General features: G+C 49.9%; 1 protein-coding gene across 3 annotated transcripts in view; it reads left to right on the plus strand.

Moving 5' to 3' along the window:
- Positions 1–3,776: 3,776 nt before the first annotated feature.
- USH1C (USH1 protein network component harmonin) overlaps positions 3,777–23,144 on the plus strand; it is a 123,951-nt gene continuing 104,583 nt past the window's right edge. Inside the window, exons 1-2 of one of the 3 annotated variants that reach the window (XM_068260348.1) lie at positions 3,777–3,970; positions 21,642–21,709. In XM_068260348.1, the coding sequence (XP_068116449.1) occupies positions 3,935–3,970; positions 21,642–21,709 (104 nt within the window). In that variant the 5' untranslated portion in view covers positions 3,777–3,934. The remainder of the gene's footprint in view (positions 3,971–21,641; positions 21,710–23,144) is intronic. The other 2 variants (XM_068260346.1, XM_068260347.1) reach the window with 2 other exon arrangements.

The following is a 23,144-nucleotide window of genomic DNA, read 5'->3' on the forward strand; positions in this document are numbered from 1 at the left end:
AAAGTTTAAAAAGTGTTTGCGTGAAATACGTATTTTTTGCGGAGCGTTTTGCCATTGATTCCCCTCCACTATGCCACTGTCCAGGTTTTTGTACACTTTGTACAAATTTTTAAAATAAATTGTGGTTGCAGAGATGCCCTGAAGGTCAAAGCAGCTGGCAGCGAGTGACATGTTTGTGAATGCCCATCCCTACTCATAACTACTTACCTGACTTACCTTAATTAATCAGCTATTCTAATGGCGGCTGTTAGCGATCGGTCTATAAAAGTGGCAGGCAGGCAGTGATCCGTGGATTCTAGTGGCAGAAAGGCAGTAATCAGTCACTTCTAGTGGCAGAACCCAAGTATTAGGGAGCTAGAGGTGCCCCTCTCCCCCTAGTATATGTAGCTAAAGGTTTCCCCTCAGTATCGGTGTCCCTGAGTATAGGTAGCCCTTTCCTATATAAGTAGCCAGATGTGCCCTATATAAGGTAGCCCCCCATATAGGTAGCCAGGTGTGCCCTATTTAGGTACTCCCCTATATAGGTAGCCAGACCTGCCCCAAATTAGGTACCCCCCCCCCCCCCAATATAGGTAGCCAGACAAGCCCCATATTAGGTAGCTCCCTTATATAGGTAACCAGACATGCCCCATATTAGGTAGCCCCCCCCCCCATATATGTAGTCAGATGTGCCCCATATTAAGAAGCCCCTCAACATGGGTAGTCAAATGTGCCTCATATTAGATAGCCCCCATGTGTGCTATATTAGGTATCCCCCCCCCCCCATAGGTAGCCAGATGTGTCCTATATTAGGTAGCCAATACACTGTGCAATAGTACCTGCCGGCCACAGAGCTATTTCAATTGTTGTGGGGAGTCCAGTGCGGTAAGAGGTCCATCAAACCCCTCGTAAAAGTTCCAATCAATCGTACAATCCACATAGGACTCGACCCTCCATGGATGATTCAACTGGTATTTATTGCATTCATTAGCGGTGATATAGCACACTGAAAGCACAACGTTTCGGGCAGAGGCCCTTTCTCAAGTGCTCTTGAGAAAGGGCCTCTGCCCGAAACGTTGTGCTTTCAGTGTGCTATATCACCGCTAATGAATGCAATAAATACCAGTTGAATCATCCATGGAGGGTCGAGTCCTATGTGGATTGTACGATTGACTATATTAGGTAGCCCCCATGTGTGCCATATTAGGTATCCCCCCCCCCCATAGGTAGCCAGATGTGTCCTATATTAGGTAGCCCCCATGTGTGCAATATTAGGTATCCCCCCCATAGGTAGCCAGATGTGTCCTATATTAGGTAGCCCCCAGTGTTGGGCAGCTCTCTCCAATTTGGCAGTCAGTTAGTGAGAGGTGGGCAGCTCACTGCCCACTACTCTCCTTCCCTCCATTCATACCAGGCATATTTCTGCAGAGTGGTGAGCAGATTAGCATACGAGAGGACACTCAACCGCTCCATGCATTCCAGCGCTGACGTCTCTCTTAAGCAGCGCACCCCCAGCATCCTCTCCATGGTTACAGCAGCGTCACTCTGCCCGTGACATGCCAGCAAGTACCGGCGCATCACAGACTCTGCTGTAACCATGCAGAGGACTCTGGGGGTGCAAATGAGTGGAGGGAGGGAGAGAAGAGGGCACTTTGGGCAGCCATTGAGCCTCTAGCTAACGTGTCGCCTGTAGGCACAAGCCTACAGTGCACAATTGGAAATCTGGCCCTGTGTGGAAGTGAGTATATTACGAGGTAATATGTGGTAAAGGGGATATGTATGAGAAAATATGAGCGAGTCTTCTAAATAAGGACTCTGAACTTTCTCAAGTCTCGTTACTGCCACTCACATGGCTATTCTACCAGAAAGGGGTTGAGTATTGATGGCAAGTATACCCTCCCCCACTGATATATATGGTTATATGAGAGGTCAAATGATGTTCAGACCATTGATGAGGAACATTATTGTCTGTTCTCATTTTTGCTCCATGTGTATACTGTTGTGCATTGCACAGATTATACTTGCACTACACATTTTTGTATTTTCATGTCTTTAACGATCAATAAAACGTGATTTAACTTGCGAAAATATAAGCAAATTTGAATGCATTATGCATCAATTTTAGTTAATGGGAGTATTTTATAAAACTTAAGGAGGTATTATAAGGTTATATGAGGTATTCTAAGTAAATTTGGAGTAAAGAGGTATTTAAAGAGAAACCGTGACCAAGAATTGAACTTCATCCCAATCAGTAGCTGAATAGCTGATACCCCCTTTCCCATGAGAAATCTTTACCTTTTCACAAACGGATCATCAGGGGGCTCTGTATGGCTGATATTGTGGTTAAACCCCTCCTACAGGAAAATGTGAGGACCATAGTCCTGGCAGTTTCCTGTCTGTGAACCTTGTTGCATTGTGGGAAATAGCTGTTTACAGCTGTTTCCAACTGCCAAAAAAGCAAGCAGCATCTACTTCCAGTGACATCGCCTGCCAGCAGTAAAAATATCACCATGTGATAAATGTCAGAATGTAAATCAGGGAGAGGAAAGATTTTACAATGGACAAACACTGACTAAATCATTTATACATAATTATTGTGAAAATGAAGCACTTTTTAATTACATTATTTTCACTGGAGTTCCTCTTAAATAAAGTAATGAGAGTATATGATGATGAAATTAGAATGTGTTATGAGGTAATGGGGACTATTTTAGCTCAGAAGACTCATTAGTATACCACAACATTTTCAGCAGGAGTTAAGGTAGCCATACATCTAGCGATGATGGGCAGATTCGACCAAGAGACAAATCTCTCTCATATCAAATCTGATTAGAGAGAGATCTGTCGGCTTCTTAGGTACCGCAAGCCGATTCCCGATCAATTTCATCCTGAAATCAATCAGGAATCAGACTTATGACGCCCCATCCGCCGCCTCGCCTGCCCAACGCTGTCCCCCTAATGTCAAATGTGCCCCCCCATACCTGTCTGTGTCCGCTGCTGCCTCCGCCCATACACGTGCCCCATGTGGTTGCCGGAGTAACGCGGACATGTGTGTGACATCACACGCGCCCACGTGGACGCTGGCAACCGCATGCGGTACGTATATGGACAGAGCCTGGAGCCAGTGGCGGACATGGACAGGTGAAGTATAGTGCACCGGGCATATCTGACATTAGGGGGGATCAGTGTCGGGTGTTTCGTCGCGTTTTCCCCGATATAGATTGCCGTTACTGCCGCACACTTGATCAACCACGATACATGCAACAAATGTAGGGCATGCACTGGGCGGTGTAGTGATTTTCATCCAATACGAATGAATAATAATTATCGTATCGGATGGTCGATTGGTCGCCATGTTGCTAGATGTATATAGCCACCTTAAGTCGAGTACATAAACATGTCACTCACTGTCCCTCAATTAAGGAACCCAAAATCTAATCACCAGGTTGGCAGCATTCTAAGTTACCAAAGTGCCATCACACAGCTGTATATATATCTAATACCGGATTTTGAAAAGATTGATATACAGGGAGATTTATGAATCGATCTGTGCGTGCCCCTCCCTCTCCTCACACACAGAGGGAGCAGCAGAGATGGTCACATAGACACATACCAGAGACCCAGCAGATGCCATGCTTACTCCTATTCCAGCAAGAGGCGTGGTCAGAGCGTCAGGTGCAACCGCCGTTCGATTGGTACTCGAACGCCGGGTGGGCGGGGTTGGAGGCGTGAAGTAAATAGTGAGGCTGGAGGTGGGCGGTACTGAATAGGATATTGGGGTGGAGCTACAGTCAAGGCACATTGAAGGTGCTGAAATGGTGTTCATGAATATTAATGAGCGCCTTGGTGACCGAAGCGACACTGGCAGCCAATAGACGTGCAGCTGACACCCAGCTGCAGCCAATCAGCTTGCATCCCCTCCGGTCTCACCGGCAGCAGCAGGTCGCACACCGCTATGGAGAGGAGGATCGCTCGGGACTTCCGCCACAGGGTGCGTCCGATCATATCGTGCAATGCAACCTCTTCCCGTTACTTTCCCATCATCAGTGTGGTGACTTCTCCTACCTGCCTGTGTATTCCATGCACAACTACAACTATACTATCCTGCCTGCTCTGTATGGACCATACATAGCTCTGTACCCTGTATATACCACATACCTATCATCCCTCCATCATAGCTCCGAACTGTCCCTCTTTGGGAGCCCTGTCCCCCTTTCCTCCTCATTTGTCCCTCTTTCTATGTAAATATATATATTTCTCTACTACAAAATGTGTTTGACTCTAAACTTTATTCCCATGCTTTAAATTGATATATTACTAATTTTAAAATGTTAATATGAAAGAAAATGAATCAGGATAGAAATAACCAGTGTGGTTTGAATGATAAAACTACATATTTTTCTTATCAAATGTTTATGGTATGCGTGACTAGGGTTGTGCCGGGCGCGTGATCAGAGGTGTGACAGGGGCGTGGCTTACGTGTCCCTCTTTCTCATCTCAAAAAGTTGGGAGGTTTATATATATATATATATATATATATATATATATATATATATATATATATATATATATATTCTACCTCCATACTCTATATGTGTATCCACTTGCCTTCCATATTCTGTAGGTTCTGTATAACCCTGCGTTATAATGACTATTAAAGAGACACTGAAGAGAAAAAAAAATTATGATTTGTATGTGTAGTACAGCTAAGAAATAAAACATTAAGATCAGATACATCAGTCTAATTGTTTACAGTACAGGAAGAGTTAAGAAACTCCAGTTGTTATCTCTATGCAAAAAAAGCCATTAAGCTCTGCGACTTTCAAAGTCCTGGAGAGGGCTGTTATCTGACTTTTATTATCTCAACTGTAAGTAAACAAATGTCTTTTCCTCTGGCAGAGGAGAGGTCATTAGTTCACAGACTGCTCTGAAATAATAATTATGAATGCTGAGTGTTGTGTAATCTGCACATATTATAGAATGATGCAATGTTAGAAAACACACTATATACCTGAAAATAAAAATATGAGAATATTTTCTTTGCTGCTAAACTTCTAGTAATTATTCATAGTACACAACCAATTCACTATATCATATTTTTTTTTTCGCTTCAGTGTCTCTTTAAACGCAGGCCTATAACATCCCACTGTGAATGCGCATTTTTTTTTTACAATGGAAATCATATATTCTTCAGGAAGTTCTTCCCAACTCTGCTGCAGAAGTTCCCATAAAGAGTAGCTTTAACCAAGGGTTGAGCTTCGACCCAATCAGTAGCCGATGCCCCCTTCCCCACAAGAAATCTTTACCTTTTCTTAAACAGATCATCAGAAACATCTGTATGGCTGATATTGTGCTGAAACCCCTCCCACAGTGTAATGCTGTGCTACACTATACTATACTATACTGTATGTTGAGTTCTGAGTTCTGCAGAATTAACACATGATCATCACTAGGACTGAAGTAGGCACAAACTGTGGCAGAAGAGGGGAGAGGAGAGGTGGTACAGAGGGGGGCACTGAATAACCAGGGGGACAGAGGTGACACAGTGGGGAGGGCAGATGTGGCACAGAGGGGGACTCTGAATGAACAGGTGACACAGTGGGGAGGGCAGATGTGGTACAGAGGGGGACGCTGAATGAACAGGGGAATAGAGGTGACACAGTGGGGAGGGCAGATGTGGTACAGAGGGGGACGCTGAGTGAACGTGAGGAGGACAGATGTGGCACAGAGGGGGACTTTGAATGAACAGGTGACAGAGGTGACACAGTGGGGAGGGCAGATGTGGCACAGAGGGGGACACTGAATAACCAGGGGGATAGAGGTGACACAGTGGGGAGGGCAGATGTGGCACAGAGGAGGACACTGAATAACCAGGGGGATAGAGGTGACACAGTGGGGAGGGCAGATGTGGCACAGAGGAGGACTCTGAATGAACAGGGGACAGAGGTGACACAGTGGGGAGGGTAGATGTGGCACAGAGGGGGACACTGGCGGCACAGGGGGACAGAGGTGACACAGTGGTGAGGGCAGATGTGGCACAGAGGGGGACACTGAATGAACAGGGGACAGAGGTGACACAGTGGCGAGGGCAGATGTGGCACGGAGGGGGACACTGAATGAACAGGGGACAGAGGTGACACAGTGGGGAGGGCAGATGTGGCACAGAGGCGGACACTGGCGGCACAGGGGGACAGAGGTGACACAGTGGGGAGAGCAGATGTGGCACAGAGGGGGACACTGGCGGCACAGGGGGACAGAGGTGACACAGTGGGGAGGGCAGATGTGGCACAGAGGGGGACACTAAATGAACAGGGGACAGAGGTGACACAGTGGGGAGGGCAGATGTGGCACAGAGGGGAACACTGAATGAACAGGGGGACAGAGGTGACACAGTGGGGAGGGCAGATGTGGCACAGAGGGGGACACTGGCGGCACAGGGGGACAGAGGTGACACAGTGGGGAGAGCAGATGTGGCACAGAGGGGGACACTGGCGGCACAGGGGGACAGAGGTGACACAGTGGGGAGGGCAGATGTGGCACGGAGGGGGACACTGGCGGCACAGGGGGACAGAGGTGACACAGTGGGGAGGGCAGATGTGGCACAGAGGGGGACACTGAATGAACAGGGGACAGAGGTGACACAGTGGGGAGGGCAGATGTGGCACAGAGGGGGACACTGTAGGCACAGGGGAACAGAGGTGACACAGTGGGGAGGGCAGATGTGGCACAGAGGGGGACACTGAATGAACAGGGGACAGAGGTGACACAGTGGGGAGGGCAGATGTGGCACAGAGGGGGACACTGGCGGCACAGGGGGACAGAGGTGACACAGTGGGGAGGGCAGATGTGGCACAGAGGGGGACACTGAATGAACAGGGGACAGAGGTGACACAGTGGGGAGGGCAGATGTGGCACGGAGGGGGACACTGGCGGCACAGGGGGACAGAGGTGACACAGTGGGGAGGGCAGATGTGGCACAGAGGGGGACACTGAATGAACAGGGGACAGAGGTGACACAGTGGGGAGGGCAGATGTGGCACGGAGGGGGACACTGAATGAACAGGGGACAGAGGTGACACAGTGGGGAGGGCAGATGTGGCACGGAGGGGGACACTGAATGAACAGGGGACAGAGGTGACACAGTGGGGAGGGCAGATGTGGCACAGAGGGGGACACTGAATGAACAGGGGACAGAGGTGACACAGTGGGGAGGGCAGATGTGGCACAGAGGGGGACACTGAATGAACAGGGGACAGAGGTGACACAGTGGGGAGGGCAGATGTGGCACGGAGGGGGACACTGGCGGCACAGGGGGACAGAGGTGACACAGTGGGGAGGGCAGATGTGGCACAGAGGGGGACACTGAATGAACAGGGGACAGAGGTGACACAGTGGGGAGGGCAGATGTGGCACGGAGGGGGACACTGAATGAACAGGGGACAGAGGTGACACAGTGGGGAGGGCAGATGTGGCACGGAGGGGGACACTGAATGAACAGGGGACAGAGGTGACACAGTGGGGAGGGCAGATGTGGCACAGAGGCGGACACTGGCGGCACAGGAGGACAGAGGTGACACAGTGGGGAGGGCAGATGTGGCACAGAGGGGGACACTGGCGGCACAGGGGGACAGAGGTGACACAGTGGGGAGGGCAGATGTGGCACAGAGGGGGACACTGAATGAACAGGGGGCAGAGGTGACACAGTGGGGAGGGCAGATGTGGCACGGAAGGGGACACTGAAAGAACAGGGGACAGAGGTGACACAGTGGGGAGGGCAGATGTGGCACAGAGGGGGACACTGGAGGCACAGGGGGACAGAGGTGACACAGTAGGGACGGCAGATGTGGCACAGAGGGGGACACTGGAGGCACAGGGGGACAGAGGTGACACAGTAGGGACGGCAGATGTGGCACAGAGGAGGACACTGAATGAACAGGGGGGCAGAGGTGACACAGTGGGGAGGGCAGATGTGGCACAGAGGGGGACACTGGAGGCACAGGGGGACAGAGGTGACACAGTGGGGAGGGTAGATGTGGCACAGAGGGGGACACTGAATGAACAGGGGGACAGGGGTAACACAGTGGGGAGGGCAGATGTGGCACAGAGGAGGACTCTGAGGGCTCTTTCACACTAGAGGCTGCGGTAGAAAAGGCTGAAAGTCAGCCTTTTGCTTAATGCCAATACATAGCGTTTTCAAAGCATTTTACAGCTCATATGAAAACGTCCTTTTTTTCTATAAAAATAAGTGAACAAGTCAGCTGTAAAACGCTTTGAAAACGCTGAAGTTGGCGTTTTCCATTGACTATCATTGAAACGCCAACAGCCAACTTCGGCTGTAAACAGCCCTGAAAAAGCTCCTGGGAGCGTTGAAACGCAACGCTCCAAAACGCCGAGTTAGATGTGAAAGGTAAAATGAAAGTCTATGGACTTTCATTTTACCTTAGAAAACGCCAACTTCGACTGTGGCATTAAAACGCCGAAAAAGTCCTCTGGTGTGAAAGGGCCCTGAATGAACAGGGGGACAGAGGTGACACAGTTGGGAGGGCAGATGTGGCACAGAGGGGGACACTGGCGGCACAGGGGGACAGAGGTGACACAGTGGGGAGGGCAGATGTGGCACAGAGGGAGACACTGAATGAACAGGGGACAGAGGTGACACAGTGGGGAGGGCAGATGTGGCACAGAGGGAGACACTGAATGAACAGGGGACAGAGGTGACACAGTGGGGAGGGCAGATGTGGCACAGAGGGGGACACTGGAGGCACAGGGGGACAGAGGTAACACAGTGGGGAGGGCAGATGTGGCACAGAGGGAGACACTGAATGAACAGGGGACAGAGGTGACACAGTGGGGAGGGCAGATGTGGCACAGAGGGGGACACTGAATGAACAGGTGACAGAGGTGACACAGTGGGGAGGGCAGATGTGGCACAGAGGGGGACACTGAATGAACAGGGGACAGAGGTGACACAGTGGGGAGGGCAGATGTGGCACAGAGGGAGACACTGAATGAACAGGGGACAGAGGTGACACAGTGGGGAGGGCAGATGTGGCACAGAGGAGGACTCTGAATTCACAGGGGACAGAGGTGACACAGTGGGGAGGGTAGATGTGGCACAGAGGGGGACACTGAATGAACAGGGGGACAGAGGTGACACAGTGGGGAGGGCAGATGTGGCACAGAGGAGGACTCTGAATGAACAGGGGTCAGAGGTGACACAGTGGGGAGGGTAGATGTGGCACAGAGGGGGACACTGGCGGCACAGGGGGACAGAGGTGACACAGTGGTGAGGGCAGATGTGGCACAGAGGGGGACACTGAATGAACAGGGGACAGAGGTGACACAGTGGCGAGGGCAGATGTGGCACGGAGGGGGACACTGAATGAACAGGGGACAGAGGTGACACAGTGGGGAGGGTAGATGTGGCACAGAGGGGGACACTGAATGAACAGGGGACAGAGGTGACACAGTGGGGAGGGCAGATGTGGCACGGAGGGGGACACTGAATGAACAGGGGACAGAGGTGACACAGTGGGGAGGGCAGATGTGGCACAGAGGGGGACACTGAATGAACAGGGGACAGAAGTGACACAGTGGGGAGGGCAGATGTGGCACAGAGGGGGACACTGGCGGCACAGGGGGACAGAGGTGACACAGTGGGGAGGGCAGATGTGGCACAGAGGGGGACACTGAATGAACAGGGGACAGAGGTGACACAGTGGGGAGGGCAGATGTGGCACGGAGAGGGACACTGAATGAACAGGGGACAGAGGTGACAAGGTGGAGAGAGCAGATGTGGCACAGAGGAGGACTCTGAATGAACAGGGGACAGAGGTGACACAGTGGGGAGGGCAGATGTGGCACAGAGGGGGACACTGGAGGCACAGGGGGACAGAGGTGACACAGTGGGGAGGGCAGACGTGGCACAGAGGAGGACACTGAATTAACAGGGGGGCAGATGTGGCACAGAAGGGGACACTGAATGAACTGGGGACAGAGGTGACACAGTGGGGAGGGCAGATGTGGCACAGAGGGGAACACTGAATGAACAGGGGGACAGAGGTGACACAGTGGGGAGGGCAGATGTGGCACAGAGGGGGACACTGAATAACCAGGGGGACAGAGGTAACACAGTGGGGAGGGCAGAAGTGGCATAGAGGGGGACACTGAATGAACAGGGGGACAGAGGGTACACAGTGGGGAGGGTAGATGTGGCACAGAGGGGGACACTGGCGGCACGGGGGACAGAGGTGACACAGTGGGGAGGGCAGATGTGGCACAGAGGGAGACACTGGATGAACAGGGGACAGAGGTGACACAGTGGGGAGGGCAGATGTGGCACGGAGGGGGACACTGAATGAACGGGGCAGAGGTGACACAGTGGGAAGGGCAGATGTGGCACAGAGGGGGACACTGAATGAACAGGGGGACAGAGGTGACAAGGTGGAGAGGGCAGATGTGGCACAGAGGAGGACACTGAATGAACAAGGGGACAGAGGTGACACAGTGGGGAGGGCAGATGTGGCACAGAGGGGGACACTGGAGGCACAGGGGGACAGAGGTAACACAGTGGGGAGGGCAGATGTGGCACAGAGGGGGGACACTGAATGAACAGGGGGACAGAGGTGACACAGTGGGGAGGGCAGATGTGGCACAGAGGGGGACTCTGAATGAACAGGGGGACAGAGGTGACACAGTTGGGAGGGCAGATGTGGCACAGAGGGGGACACTGAATGAACAGGAGGACAGAGGTGACACAGTGTGGAGGGCAGATGTGACACAGAGAGGGACGCTGAATGAACAGGGGGACAGATGTGACACAGTGGGGAGGGCAGATGTGGCACAGAGGGGGACACTGAATGAACAGGGGGACAGAGGTGACACAGTGTGGAGGGCAGATGTGGCACAGAGGGGGACACTGTAGGCACAGGGGAACAAAGGTGATACAGAGGGGGGACAGTGGAAGCACAGGAAAACATAGTGGACATTAGGGGCACAGGAGGGCACAGAGGAGGTACAGGGGGCAGAAATGACACAATGTTCCGACTTAAAAACAGATTAATGTTAAGATTTTTATGATCGATTTGGGCAGAAAGCAGCCCTGTTTGTGGAGGAAATTAAAGTAAAATGATTCTATGGTCTATTGAAATGCAGAATGTTGGATTTTACGATCCTATCTGAAGAGAGAAAGTGCCCTTATGAACCCGTTTATGGGAACAATTGATCATTACTTTCCATTTACTTACTGAGGAAAATATTGTACCATTAACAGGCACCTTTAGGGGTGGCGGTGTGACAGCGGGTAAAATGAAGGAAACGGGATTATGCCGCTGGCCACAATGTTTTTGGGTGTGGAAAATGTGATTTACCAGTGATGAAAACATGCACTGTAGTGTATGTGTCTGTGTATTATAATTATTTAGTATTTATATAGCACTCACATCTTCTGCAGCACTGTACAGTGTATATTGTCACTAACTGTCCCTCAGAGGAGCTCACAATCTAATCCCTACTATAGTCATAAATCTATGTACAGTGTTCTCCCCAGAATTTTTTTCCAGCCGGGTGGCATGAAAAAGTAGCTGGGTGGCATGAAAAAGTAGCCGGGTGGGGTGAGATAAGAGAATGCAGGGCCGGTGCTTCTGTGAGCAACTCTGCTTACAGCATAGGAGGAGGTGAGCTGATGACAGCCGGGTGCTGACCAAAACTAGCCGGGTGGAGCACCCGGCTAAAAGAGCCTGGGGAAAACACTGATGTACAGTATGAATCCTGTAGTATATGTATTGTAGTATACAGCCAATTTTAGGGGGAAGCCAATTAACTTATCTGTATGTTTTTGGGACGTGGGAGGAAACTGGAGTGCCCGATGGAAACCCACACAGACATGGAGAGAACATACAAACTCTGTGCAGATAGTACCAGGCTGGGATGCGAACCAGGGACCCAGTGCTGCAATGCGAGAGAGCTAACCACTACGCCACTGTGCTGCCCATATGTATATGGATATGCACATGAACTGGTCACATACAGGCAGAGCAGCAGTTCTTCCTATTATGGAATGTCATTGATGAATTTTACTACCGTGTGACAAGGTCCACTGCCTGCTGTATCCCTGCCCCACCCCCTTTGCCTGATCTGTGGACCTTACCCTCCTGAAGAATATTCAGTATTTATTACCCAGCTCAGAGCAGTTTCCTCCTTTACCTCCTCCCAGCAATTACTGCAGCCACAGTCCAGCATTGTACCACTGTTGTATGTGTGTTTCTTCTAAGAGGGACATCAGAGCGTCGTAGTCTGTTACTCTCTGGGGCACACCGGGTTACATAGGTATTTAGGTTGGAATAAGACATACTTCCATCAAGTTCAACTAGAAAATAAGGCACAACACCAGCATACACCCTCATATATCCCTGTTGATCCAGAGGAAGGCGAAAAACCCTTACAAGGCATGGTCCAATTAGCTTAAAGAGGGAAAGAAAATTCCTTCCTGTCCCCAAACGGCAATCAGATAAAATCCCTGGATCAACTTCACTGGGAATTACCTAGTAATTATAGCCATGCATGTCTTTCTACGCAAGTAAAAGCATCTAAGCCCCCATTAAAGTGGACCTGAACTCATGCACATAACACAAGAAAAACACAGATTAATCCACCCTGTTTGTGTTTAGAGTTAAAGCGGTATCGTCACCATAAAAATCAAATTTCAACAGCAACTGGTCTGAGTGTATTAAGTGATAAAGATGCTAATCCTGCATTCAAAACTTTCTGCTGTTATGATTTGGAGTTATCACATACTTAAGGAGCACTGGCGCTTTAGTAGTCGGTGCCAAAGAATTGCATGCTGGGGGTTATTTTTATCTATAATGTATTCCTCCCCTTTCCTTTATTTCCCTGCCAGCTGCTTATCTGAAACCTAATCCCCTAATCACTTGTGTTTACAAGCAAGGCTGAGGCGACTCAGCGATTGTAGGAGACAAGAAAAAAAGTAAAGGGCAGAAATGACATCACAAGTTAGCCTTAACTGTGGGCAAAAGACATGGCCCCCACCAGGAACAGAATTCTTGTCATTTACTATATAACATTCACTGAAATCAAAACGTGGACAGTATAAAACATGTTATGTAAGTAGATCAAGTATTTATCTACTTATATATGTGTTTTTTTTCCCTGGCTGATCCTACTGCTTTAAGAGCCTGTCTAATTCCCCCTCAGCTGCAAGTAATCACAATTAATTGATCTCTCAGATGTGTCAGCACAGGATTCTCAACAGCCTCTGCTAATTTGTTAACACAGGATGTTAACCCTTTGTCTGCTTCCGTGAAAGCGCGAAGTAGACACACTGCAGATTTATTACAGGGGTTCTGTAGGCTGTAACAAAGAAATATTTTCTTTAAAGATTATTATGTTGTTGCTTATCTTTTAGAGAAGAGAGAAAGTTCTGCGTTCAGGTCTGATTTAAATGCAGATATAGAAATAGCCAAACCTGTGGCAATACATTTCACATTTACAGTATAATCACTCTTACTGTAAAGAACCCTTTCCTAAAGGAGTGTCATTTAGTTATTAGCATTCTTTTTATTCATATAGCCTTGAGATCTCCCACAGTGCTGCACAGAGTACATGCCAATACAACAATCCTGTTTGTAGGATTGATGTACGTGAATAAGATACAGTATGTTCCTCCTTCAACAGGTGGCGCCAGAGTATTATGCCGTCTTCAATTGTTGTATAATTCACTAGTATTGATTTTTTTTATATATATATATAAATTCAGAAGCGTCAGAAATTGATCCGTAAAATGCTGCAATTTGTAGTAGGCACCAGCCCTTTTACAATGTTTTTTTGCTCCAGTAGAGGCCACCGGAGTGCCATGCAATAAGTTCATCCTCCAATAGGGGACACCAGAGTATATGCAATACAATAATTTTCTCCTCCAGTAATGGGAACAAGAGTTTGGTGCTAGATGTCCTTCGACCAGTAGGGGGCACTCAAGTGCTATAGAATAAAATAAGTAGAAGAGGTGCACTAGGGAGTAGGTAGGTAAAGAAGGTGTTCATACTCAAATCTGGAAAAAAGTGAGCAGGAGCCCTTTTGGAAAAAAACCACGCCACCAAAGGTGCTTATAATAAAAGCCAGAATTTGCAGCAAAGGGCGGAAACTTGGGCGCACGTTAGTGGAGTGGAAGTTTGGATCACATTACCTGACGTCCTCCAGGCGGTGTAATCCACCTCCTTTGCTGCAAATAGCAGCTTTTATAATGGCAGCAATATGCAGCAAAGAAGGTAAATGCAAATTGCGGCATTGTATAGCGGGCGCAGAGCAATGGCGCAGTTTGCATTTCCACAAGCCCCCGGCACCCACGATGCTATTGGGCACTGGAATTTGCCTTGTCTGCTGCTAATCAGGTGCTGAAACTGACCTTCTTTGCTGCATATCACAGTTTTGCAATGGGGGGGGGGGGGGTGTTAAGGTTTAGGAGAGGGGTAGGGTTGGGTGCTAACGGGATGAATTAAAGTTTGGCACTGTAATGGGGGTATTAGGGTTAGACACCACTGGGGGGGAATCCTAAGGTTAGGCATCAGTAAAGGGAGGATTTTGTGTATGAGTAGGGTTAGGTTTATCCATAGAAAATATCGGTAAACATTACAGATACTTTACTATTGGAATCCAGCAGTAGAATATTGATAATTAGAGCGATATTCTACTAGCGGCAATCCCCTGCACCCTTTTTCCATGTTTGCATGCTTACTATCTCACAGAAGCCACTGTATATTTATACAACACTTTGCTTCGGTCATAGCCTGGACTCCTCATGTAAAAGTCTGTGCAAGTTATATCTGGAGCCAATCACCTGTTTAAGGCTGGGTTCACATATGACATGGCGTGAAAAAGTATTAGGATGTTGTGTTTGCGATTTTCTATTGCATTTTTATCACGTTTTTGGTGCGTTTTGCGATTGCATTTTTTTTTTACGCAGATGCATTTTGCGTGCGTTTTAATGCGTTTGCGGTTTGCTAATGTAAAACGCATATGCATTTTGTATGCGTTTTTTTATTTCAATTTAGGAAGACACCATCAGAAATCTTCAATTTTTTAATTAAAAACGCATGCAAAACGCAATGCATAAGCGTTACCATAGACTTTCATTATGGGAGTTTTGGCAGCCAGCCTGCATAATATGCAGCACTACAAGTGTTTGCAAACCGCATCCTGTAAAAACGCATTGAAACGCAGCTTCTTCTGCGCCCCATAGACTAACATTGCTGCATAAAACACAGCGTTTCCCACTACGCTAGCGTTTCCGCTATCTTTGCACCCGGCCTCAAAATGTTCCCGCACAGAGAGGCTGCTTGAATAAACTGTAATGCCCGGGGGGCCAGATTTTCTGTATTTCTTCTATCAGAGTATTGTGCAATCTGTAAATTCTCCAATAGGGGTCACCAGAAGGTCATACAATATGTTACTCCTCAAACAGGAAGCACCAGAGAGTTGTGTAGTTTGCTCCCCCAATAGGGGGCACTAGAATGTCATGAAATATGTTCTTCCTCCAGTAGGAGGCACCAGAGTTCTGTATGATATATTAGTGTTACAGTATGGTGCCAGCATGTTGTAATCTCTTCTTCCTCCAACAGAGGATACCAGAGTGTAGTGCAGTATGTTTGTCCAATAGGGGGCATCAGAGTGTTTGAACAGTATGCTCCTCCTCTAACACAGAAAGTTGTACAATATGCTCCTCCTCCATATGGGGGCCCCAAAGTATCTGGTGATATGTTTTTCCAGTAGGGGGGCAGAAGAATGTCATTAATGTATGCCTTGTGCTCTTCATAGTTGCAATCCTGATTTCTGAGCTGGTGAACTGCAAACCCATCTAAGGAACTAAGCAACTAAGTATAGCAGTGCTGGTGTTGGGAGTGTGTGCACAGTATAGCAGTACTGATGTTGGAAATGGGTGTACAGTTTAGCAGTGCTGGTGTTGGAAGTGGATGCACAATAAAGCAGTGCTGGTGTTGGGAGTAGGTGCCTCGTATAGCAGTGCTGGTGTTGGAAGTGGGTGTAAAGTTTAGCAGTGCTGGTGTTGGAAGTGGGTGTAAAGTTTAGCAGTGCTGGTGTTGGAAGTGGATGCACAGTATAGCAGTGCTGGTGTTGAAAGTGGGTGTACAGTATAGCAGTGCTGGTGTTGGAAGTGAGTGCACAGTATAGCGGTGCTGGTGTTGAGAGTGGGGGCACAGTATAGCAGTGCTGGTGTTGGAAGTGGGTGTACAGTTTAGCAGTTCTGGTGTTGGAAATGGGTGCACAGGATAGCAGTGCTGGTGTTGGAAATGGGTGCACAGGATAGCCGTCCTGGTGTTGGAAGTGGGTGCACAGTAAAGCAGTGCTGGTGTTAAAAGTGGGTGCACATTAAAGCAGTGCTGGTGCACAGTATAGCAGTGTTGGTGTAGGAATTGGGTACACGGTATAGCAATGTTGGTGTTGGAAGTGGGTGCCTCGTATAGCAGTGCTGGTGTTGGAAGTGGGTACACAGTATAGCAGTGCTGGTGTTGGAAGTGAGTGCACATTATAGCAGTGCTGGTGTTGGGAGTGGGTTCACAGTATAGCAGTGCTGGTGTTGGGAGTGGGTGCACAGTATGGCAGTGATGGTGTTGGAATTGGGTACACGGTATAGCAGTCTGGTGTTGGAGGTGGGTGCACAGTAAAGCAGTGCTGGTGTTGGGAATGGGTGCACAGTATGGCAGTGTTGGTGTAGGAACTGGGTACACGGTATAGCAGTGCTGGTGTTGGAAGTGGGTGCACAGTAAAGCAGTGCTGGTGTTGGGAGTAGGTGCCTCGTATAGCAGTGCTGGTGTTGGGAGTAGGTGCACAGTATAGCAGTGCTGGTGTTGGAAGTGGGTGTACAGTTTAGCAGTGCTGGTGTTGGAAGTGGGTGCACAGTATAGCAGTGGTGGTGTTGGAAATGGGTGCACAGTAAAGCAGTGCTGGTGTTGGAAGTGGGTGTACAGTTTAGCAGTGCTGGTGTTGGAAGTGGGTGCACAGTATAGCAGTGCTGGTGTTGGAAATGGGTGCACAGGATAGCAGTTCTGGTGTTGGAAGTGGGTGCACAGTAAAGAAGTGCTGGTGTTGGAAGTGGGTGCCGAGTATAGCAGTGCTGGTGTTGGAATTGGGTGCACAGTATTGCAGTGATGGTGTTGGAAGTGGGTGCACACTATAGCGGTGCTGGTGTTGGGAGTGGGTGCACAGTATAGCAGTGCTGGTGTTGGAAGTGGGTGCACACTATAGTGGTGCTGGTGTTGGGAGTGGGTGCACAGTATGGCAGTGATGGTGTTGGAAGTGGGTGCACACTATAGCGGTGCTGGTGTTGGAAGTGGGTGCACAGTATAGCAGTGCTGGTGTTGGAAGTGGGTGCACAGTAAAGCAGTGCTGGTGTTGGGAGTGGGTGCACAGTATAGCAGTGCTGGTGTTGGGAGTGGGTGCACAGTATAGCAGTGCTGGTGTTGGGAGTGGGTGCACAGTATGGCAGTGATGGTGTTGGAAGTGGGTGCACAGTAAAGCAGTGCTGGTGTTGGGAGTAGGTGCCTCGTGTAGCAGTGCTGGTGTTGGGAGTAGGTGCACAGTATAGCACTGCGGGTGTTAGAAGTGGGTGCACAGTATAGCAGTGTTGGTGTAGGAATTGGGTACACGGTATAGCAGTGCTGGTGTTAGAAGTGGGTGCACAGTATAGCAGTGCTGGTGTTAGAAGTGGGTGCATAGTATAGCAGTATTGGTGTAGGAATTTGGTACACAGCATAGCAGTGCTGGTGTTAGAAGTGGGTGCACAGTATAGCAGTGCTGGTGTTAGAAGTGGGTGCATAGTATAGCAGTATTGGTGTAGGAATTTGGTACACAGCATAGCAGTGCTGGTGTTAGAAGTGGGTGCATAGTATAGCAGTATTGGTGTAGGAATTTGGTACACAGTATAGCAGTGCTGGTATTAGAAGTGGGTGCACAGTATAGCAGTGCTGGTGTTAGAAGTGGGTGCATAGTATAGCAGTATTGGTGTAGGAATTTGGTACACAGTATAGCAGTGTTGATGAAGAAAATGGGTGCACAGTATAGCAGTGCTGGTGAAAGAATTGTGTGCACAGTTTAGCAGTGCTAGTGGTACATCTGATGCAGGCGGTGGAAAGAAGCATTGGTTGTTGAGGTGGGTGCACAGAATAACAGTGCCTGGAAGTGTTCAGCTCTCAGCAATGCAGTGAATAGTCAGGTAATGTGATCCAGCATCATAACGCACCTTCACAGAGCAGTCAGTGCAACTCATCCTCAAAACAGGCTGCATCCTCCTTCCAGCATCCTCCCTCCCTCTGCTGCCTCTTCCATGGGCTGCATCCGAGACTGGCCCCAACGCTTCCTCCACATCATCTTCAAGCAGCTGACCTAATGCCAGGTGTGGAGACCCAGCTGTGTGTGTATAGGTAACATAGTGCCAGGTGTGGGGCCCAGCTGTGTGTGTATAGGTAACATAGTGCCAGGTGTGGGGCCCAGCTGTGTGTGTATAGGTAACATAGTGCCAGGCGTGGGGCCCAGCTGTGTGTGTATAGGTAACATAGTGCCAGGTGTGGGGCCCAGCTGTGTGTGTAGGTAACATAGTGCCAGGTGTGGGGCCCAGCTGTGTGTGTATAGGTAACATAGTGCCAGGTGTGGGGGGCAGCTGTGTGTGTATAGGTAACATAGTGCCAGGTGTGGAGACCCAGCTGTGTGTGTATAGGTAACATAGTGCCAGGTGTGGGGGGCAGCTGTGTGTGTATAGGTTACATAGTGCCAGGTGTGGGGCCCAGCTGTGTGTGTATAGGTAACATAGTGCCAGGAGTGGGGCCCAGCTGTGTGTGTATAGGTAACATAGTGCCAGGTGTGGGTCCCAGCTGTGTGTGTATAGGTAACATAGTGCCAGGTGTGGGGGGCAGCTGTGTGTGTATAGGTAACATAGTGCCAGGTGTGGGGCCCAGCTGTGTGTGTATAGGTAACATAGTGCCAGGTGTGGGGGCCCAGCTGTGTGTGTATAGGTAACATAGTGCTAGGTGTGGGGCCAAGCTGTGTGTGTATAGGTAACATAGTGCCAGGTGTGGGGGCCCAGCTGTGTGTATAGGTAACATAGTGCCAGGTGTGGGGGCCAAGCTGTGTGTGTATAGGTAACTTAGTGCCCGGTGTGGGGGCCAGGCTGTGTGTGTATAGGTAACTTAGTGCCCGGTGTGTGGGGGGGGGGGGGGGCAGCTGTGTGCGTAGGTAACATAGTGCAAGGCGTGGGGGCCAAGCTGTGTGTGTATAGGTAACTTAGTGCCCGGTGTGGGGGCCAAGCTGTGTGTGTATAGGTAACTTAGTGCCCGGTGTGGGGGGCAGCTGTGTGTGTATAGGTAACTTAGTGCCCGGTGTGGGGGGGGCAGCTGTGTGTGTAGGTAACATAGTGCAAGGCGTGGGGGCCAAGCTGTGTGTGTATAGGTAACTTAGTGCCCGGTGTGAGGGCCAAGCTGTGTGTGTATAGGTAACATAGTGCCAGGTGTGGGGCCAAGCTTTGTGTGTTTAGGTAACATAGTATGCGGTGTGAGGGCCAAGCTGTGTGTGTATAGGTAACATAGTGCCAGGTGTGGGGCCAAGCTTTGTGTGTTTAGGTAACATAGTGCCCGGTGTGAGGGCCAAGCTGTGTGTGTATAGGTAACATAGTGCCAGGTGTGGGGCCCAGCTGTGTGTGTATATGTAATATAGTGCCAGGTGTGGGGCCAAGCTGTGTGTGTATAGGTAACATAGTGCCAGGTGTGGGGCCAAGCTTTGTGTGTTTAGGTAACATAGTACGCGGTGTGAGGGCCAAGCTGTGTGTGTATAGGTAACATAGTGCCAGGTGTGGGGCCAAGCTTTGTGTGTTTAGGTAACATAGTGCCCGGTGTGAGGGCCAAGCTGTGTGTGTATAGGTAACATAGTGCCAGGTGTGGGGCCCAGCTGTGTGTGTATAGGTAATATAGTGCCAGGTGTGGGGCCAAGCTGTGTGTGTATAGGTAACATAGTGCCCGGTGTGAGGGCCAAGCTGTGTGTGTATAGGTAACATAGTGCCAGGTGTGGGGCCAAGCTGTGTGTGTATAGGTAACATAGTGCCAGGTGTGGGGCCAAGCTGTGTGTGTATAGGTAACATAGTGCCAGGTGTGGGGCCAAGCTGTGTGTGTATAGGTAACATAGTGCCCGGTGTGAGGGCCAAGCTGTGTGTGTAGGTAACATAGTGCCAGGTGTGGGGCCCAGCTGTGTGTGTATAGGTAACATAGTGCCAGGTGTGGGGCCAAGCTGTGTGTGTATAGGTAACATAGTGCCCGGTGTGGGGCCCAGCTGTGTGTGTATAGGTAACATAGTGCCAGGTGTGGGGCCCAGCTGTGTGTGTATAGGTAACATAGTGCCCGGTGTGAGGGCCAAGCTGTGTGTGTATAGGTAACATAGTGCCAGGTGTGGGGGCCAAGCTGTGTGTGTATAGGTAACATAGTGCTAGGTGTGGGGCCCAGCTGTGTGTGTATAGGTAACATAGTGCCAGGTGTGGGACCCAGCTGTGTGTGTATAGGTAACATAGTGCCCGGTGTGGGGCCAAGCTGTGTGTGTATAGGTAACATAGTGCCCGGTGTGGGGCCCAGCTGTGTGTGTATAGGTTACATAGTGCCAGGTGTGGGGCCCAGCTGTGTGTGTATAGGTAACATAGTGCCAGGTGTGGGGGCCAAGCTGTGTGTGTATAGGTAACATAGTGCTAGGTGTGGGGCCCAGCTGTGTGTGTATAGGTAACATAGTGCCAGGTGTGGGACCCAGCTGTGTGTGTATAGGTAACATAGTGCCCGGTGTGGGGCCAAGCTGTGTGTGTATAGGTAACATAGTGCCCGGTGTGGGGCCCAGCTGTGTGTATAGGTTACATAGTGCCAGGTGTGGGGCCCAGCTGTGTGTGTATAGGTAGCTTAGTGTCCGGTGTGGGGGGCAGCTGTGTGTGTATAGGTAACTTAGTGCCCGGTGTGGGGGGGGGGGCAGCTGTGTGTGTAGGTAACATCGTGCAAGGCGTGGGGGCCAAGCTGTGTGTATATAGGTAACTTAGTGCCCGGTGTGTGTGGGGGGGGGAGGGGAGGGCAGCTGTGTGCGTAGGTAACATAGTGCAAGGCGTGGGGGCCAAGCTGTGTGTATAGGTAACTGAATGACTGATTTGGGGGTGCTCAAGTGTGTGTATTGGTAACTTGGTGCCAGGTGTGGGGGTGCTCAGGGCGTACGTATATGTATGCCGTCGGTGAGGTGGACGCAGGGTGAGCTGATTGGCAAATCACCCTGCTGCTGCTCAAATCCCCAGTGCCGTAAAATACTATTCCTCCTCCAAATCGTCGTAAGTGTGCCCCCAGGTGTAGGGGCACATTGTGTTATAGTGTCACTCAGTGGCAGGTGATTGGATGGTTACCAGTGTGTGTAGTGGTCATTCAGTGCCAGGTGCTGGATGCTTTGCTCTGTGTAGAGGTCATTCCATGCCAAGTTTTGGGGTGTCTGCTTTCATTCAGTGCCAGGTGTGCTGAAGGGCTTAGCAGTTTGTGGAGCGCTCGCTCATTGCCAGATGTAGTGGGAATGTGTGTAGATCTGCAATACATATTTATGTATTCCTTCCTGAGAAAGACATTTCTGTGTTTCAGGTGGAGAAATGTATCGACAACGAGGCAGAGAAGGACTATCTGTACGATGTGCTGCGCATGTACTACCAGTGAGTATGACTACCGCCCATCTTCACTGTCTGCTGTGTATGCAGGACTCCATGAGTGCAGCATCCATTGACGCACATGATTGTTCGCACTGCAAATGTCTCCTCACAGTAACGGAAGTGAGTGTGCCCTGCAAGACTGAGACTCTCCTCACTGTGATGGATGTGAGTGTGCTCTGCAAGGCTGAGGCTCTACTCACTGTGATGGATGTGAGTGTGCTCTGCAAGGCTGAGGCTCTACTCACTGTGATGGATGTGAGTGTGCTCTGCAAGGCTGAGGCTCTACTCACTGTGATGGATGTGAGTGTTCCTGGTAAGACTGAGGCTCTCCTCACTTTGATTGATGTGATTGTGCCCTGAGGCTCTCCTCACTGTGATGGATGTAAGTGTGTCCTGCAAGACTGAGGCTCTCCTCACTGTGATGGATGTGAGTGTTCCTGGTAAGACTGAGGCTCTCCTCACTGTGATGGATGTGAGTGTGTCCTGCAAGACTGAGGCTCTCCTCACTGTGATGGATGTGAGTGTGTCCTGCAAGACCGAGACTCTCCTCACTGTGATGGATGTGAGTGTGTCCTGCAAGACTGAGGCTCTCCTCACTGTGATGGATGTAAGTGTTCCTGGTAAGACTGAGGCTCTCCTCACTTTGATTGATGTGAGCGTGCCCTGAGGCTCTCCTCACTGTGATGGATGTGAGTGTTCCTGGTAATACTGAGGCTCTCCTCACTGTGATGGATGTGAGTGTGCCCTGCAAGACTGAGGCTCTCCTCACTGTGATGGATGTGAGTGTTCCTGGTAAGACTGAGGCTCTCCTCACTTTGATTGATGTGAGCGTGCCCTGAGGCTCTCCTCACTGTGATGGATGTGAGTGTGCCCTGCAAGACTGAGACTCTCCTCACTGCATTCAATGTGAGTGTGCCCTGCAAGACTGAGGCTCTCCTCACTGTGATGGATGTGAGTGTGCCCTGCAAGACTGAGGCTCTCCTCACTGTGATGGATGTGAGTGTGCCCTGCAAGACTGAGGCTCTCCTCACTGTGATGGATGTGAGTGTTCCTGGTAAGACTGAGGCTCTCCTCACTTTGATTGATGTGAGCGTGCCCTGAGGCTCTCCTCACTGTGATGGATGTGAGTGTGCCCTGCAAGACTGAGACTCTCCTCACTGCATTCAATGTGAGTGTGCCCTGCAAGACTGAGGCTCTCCTCACTGTGATGGATGTGAGTGTGTCCTGCAAGACTGAGGCTCTCCTCACTGTGATGGATGTGAGTGTTCCTGGTAAGACTGAGGCTCTCCTCACTGTGATGGATGTGAGTGTTCTTGGTAAGACTGAGGCTCTCCTCACTGTGATGGATGTGAGTGTGCCCTGCAAGACTGAGGCTCTCCTAACTGTGATGGATGTGAGTGTGTCCTGCAAGACTGAGACTCTCCTCACTGTGATGGAT

Source organism: Hyperolius riggenbachi, chromosome 11 (genome assembly GCF_040937935.1).
Source record: "Hyperolius riggenbachi isolate aHypRig1 chromosome 11, aHypRig1.pri, whole genome shotgun sequence".
NCBI lineage: Eukaryota > Metazoa > Chordata > Amphibia > Anura > Hyperoliidae > Hyperolius > Hyperolius riggenbachi.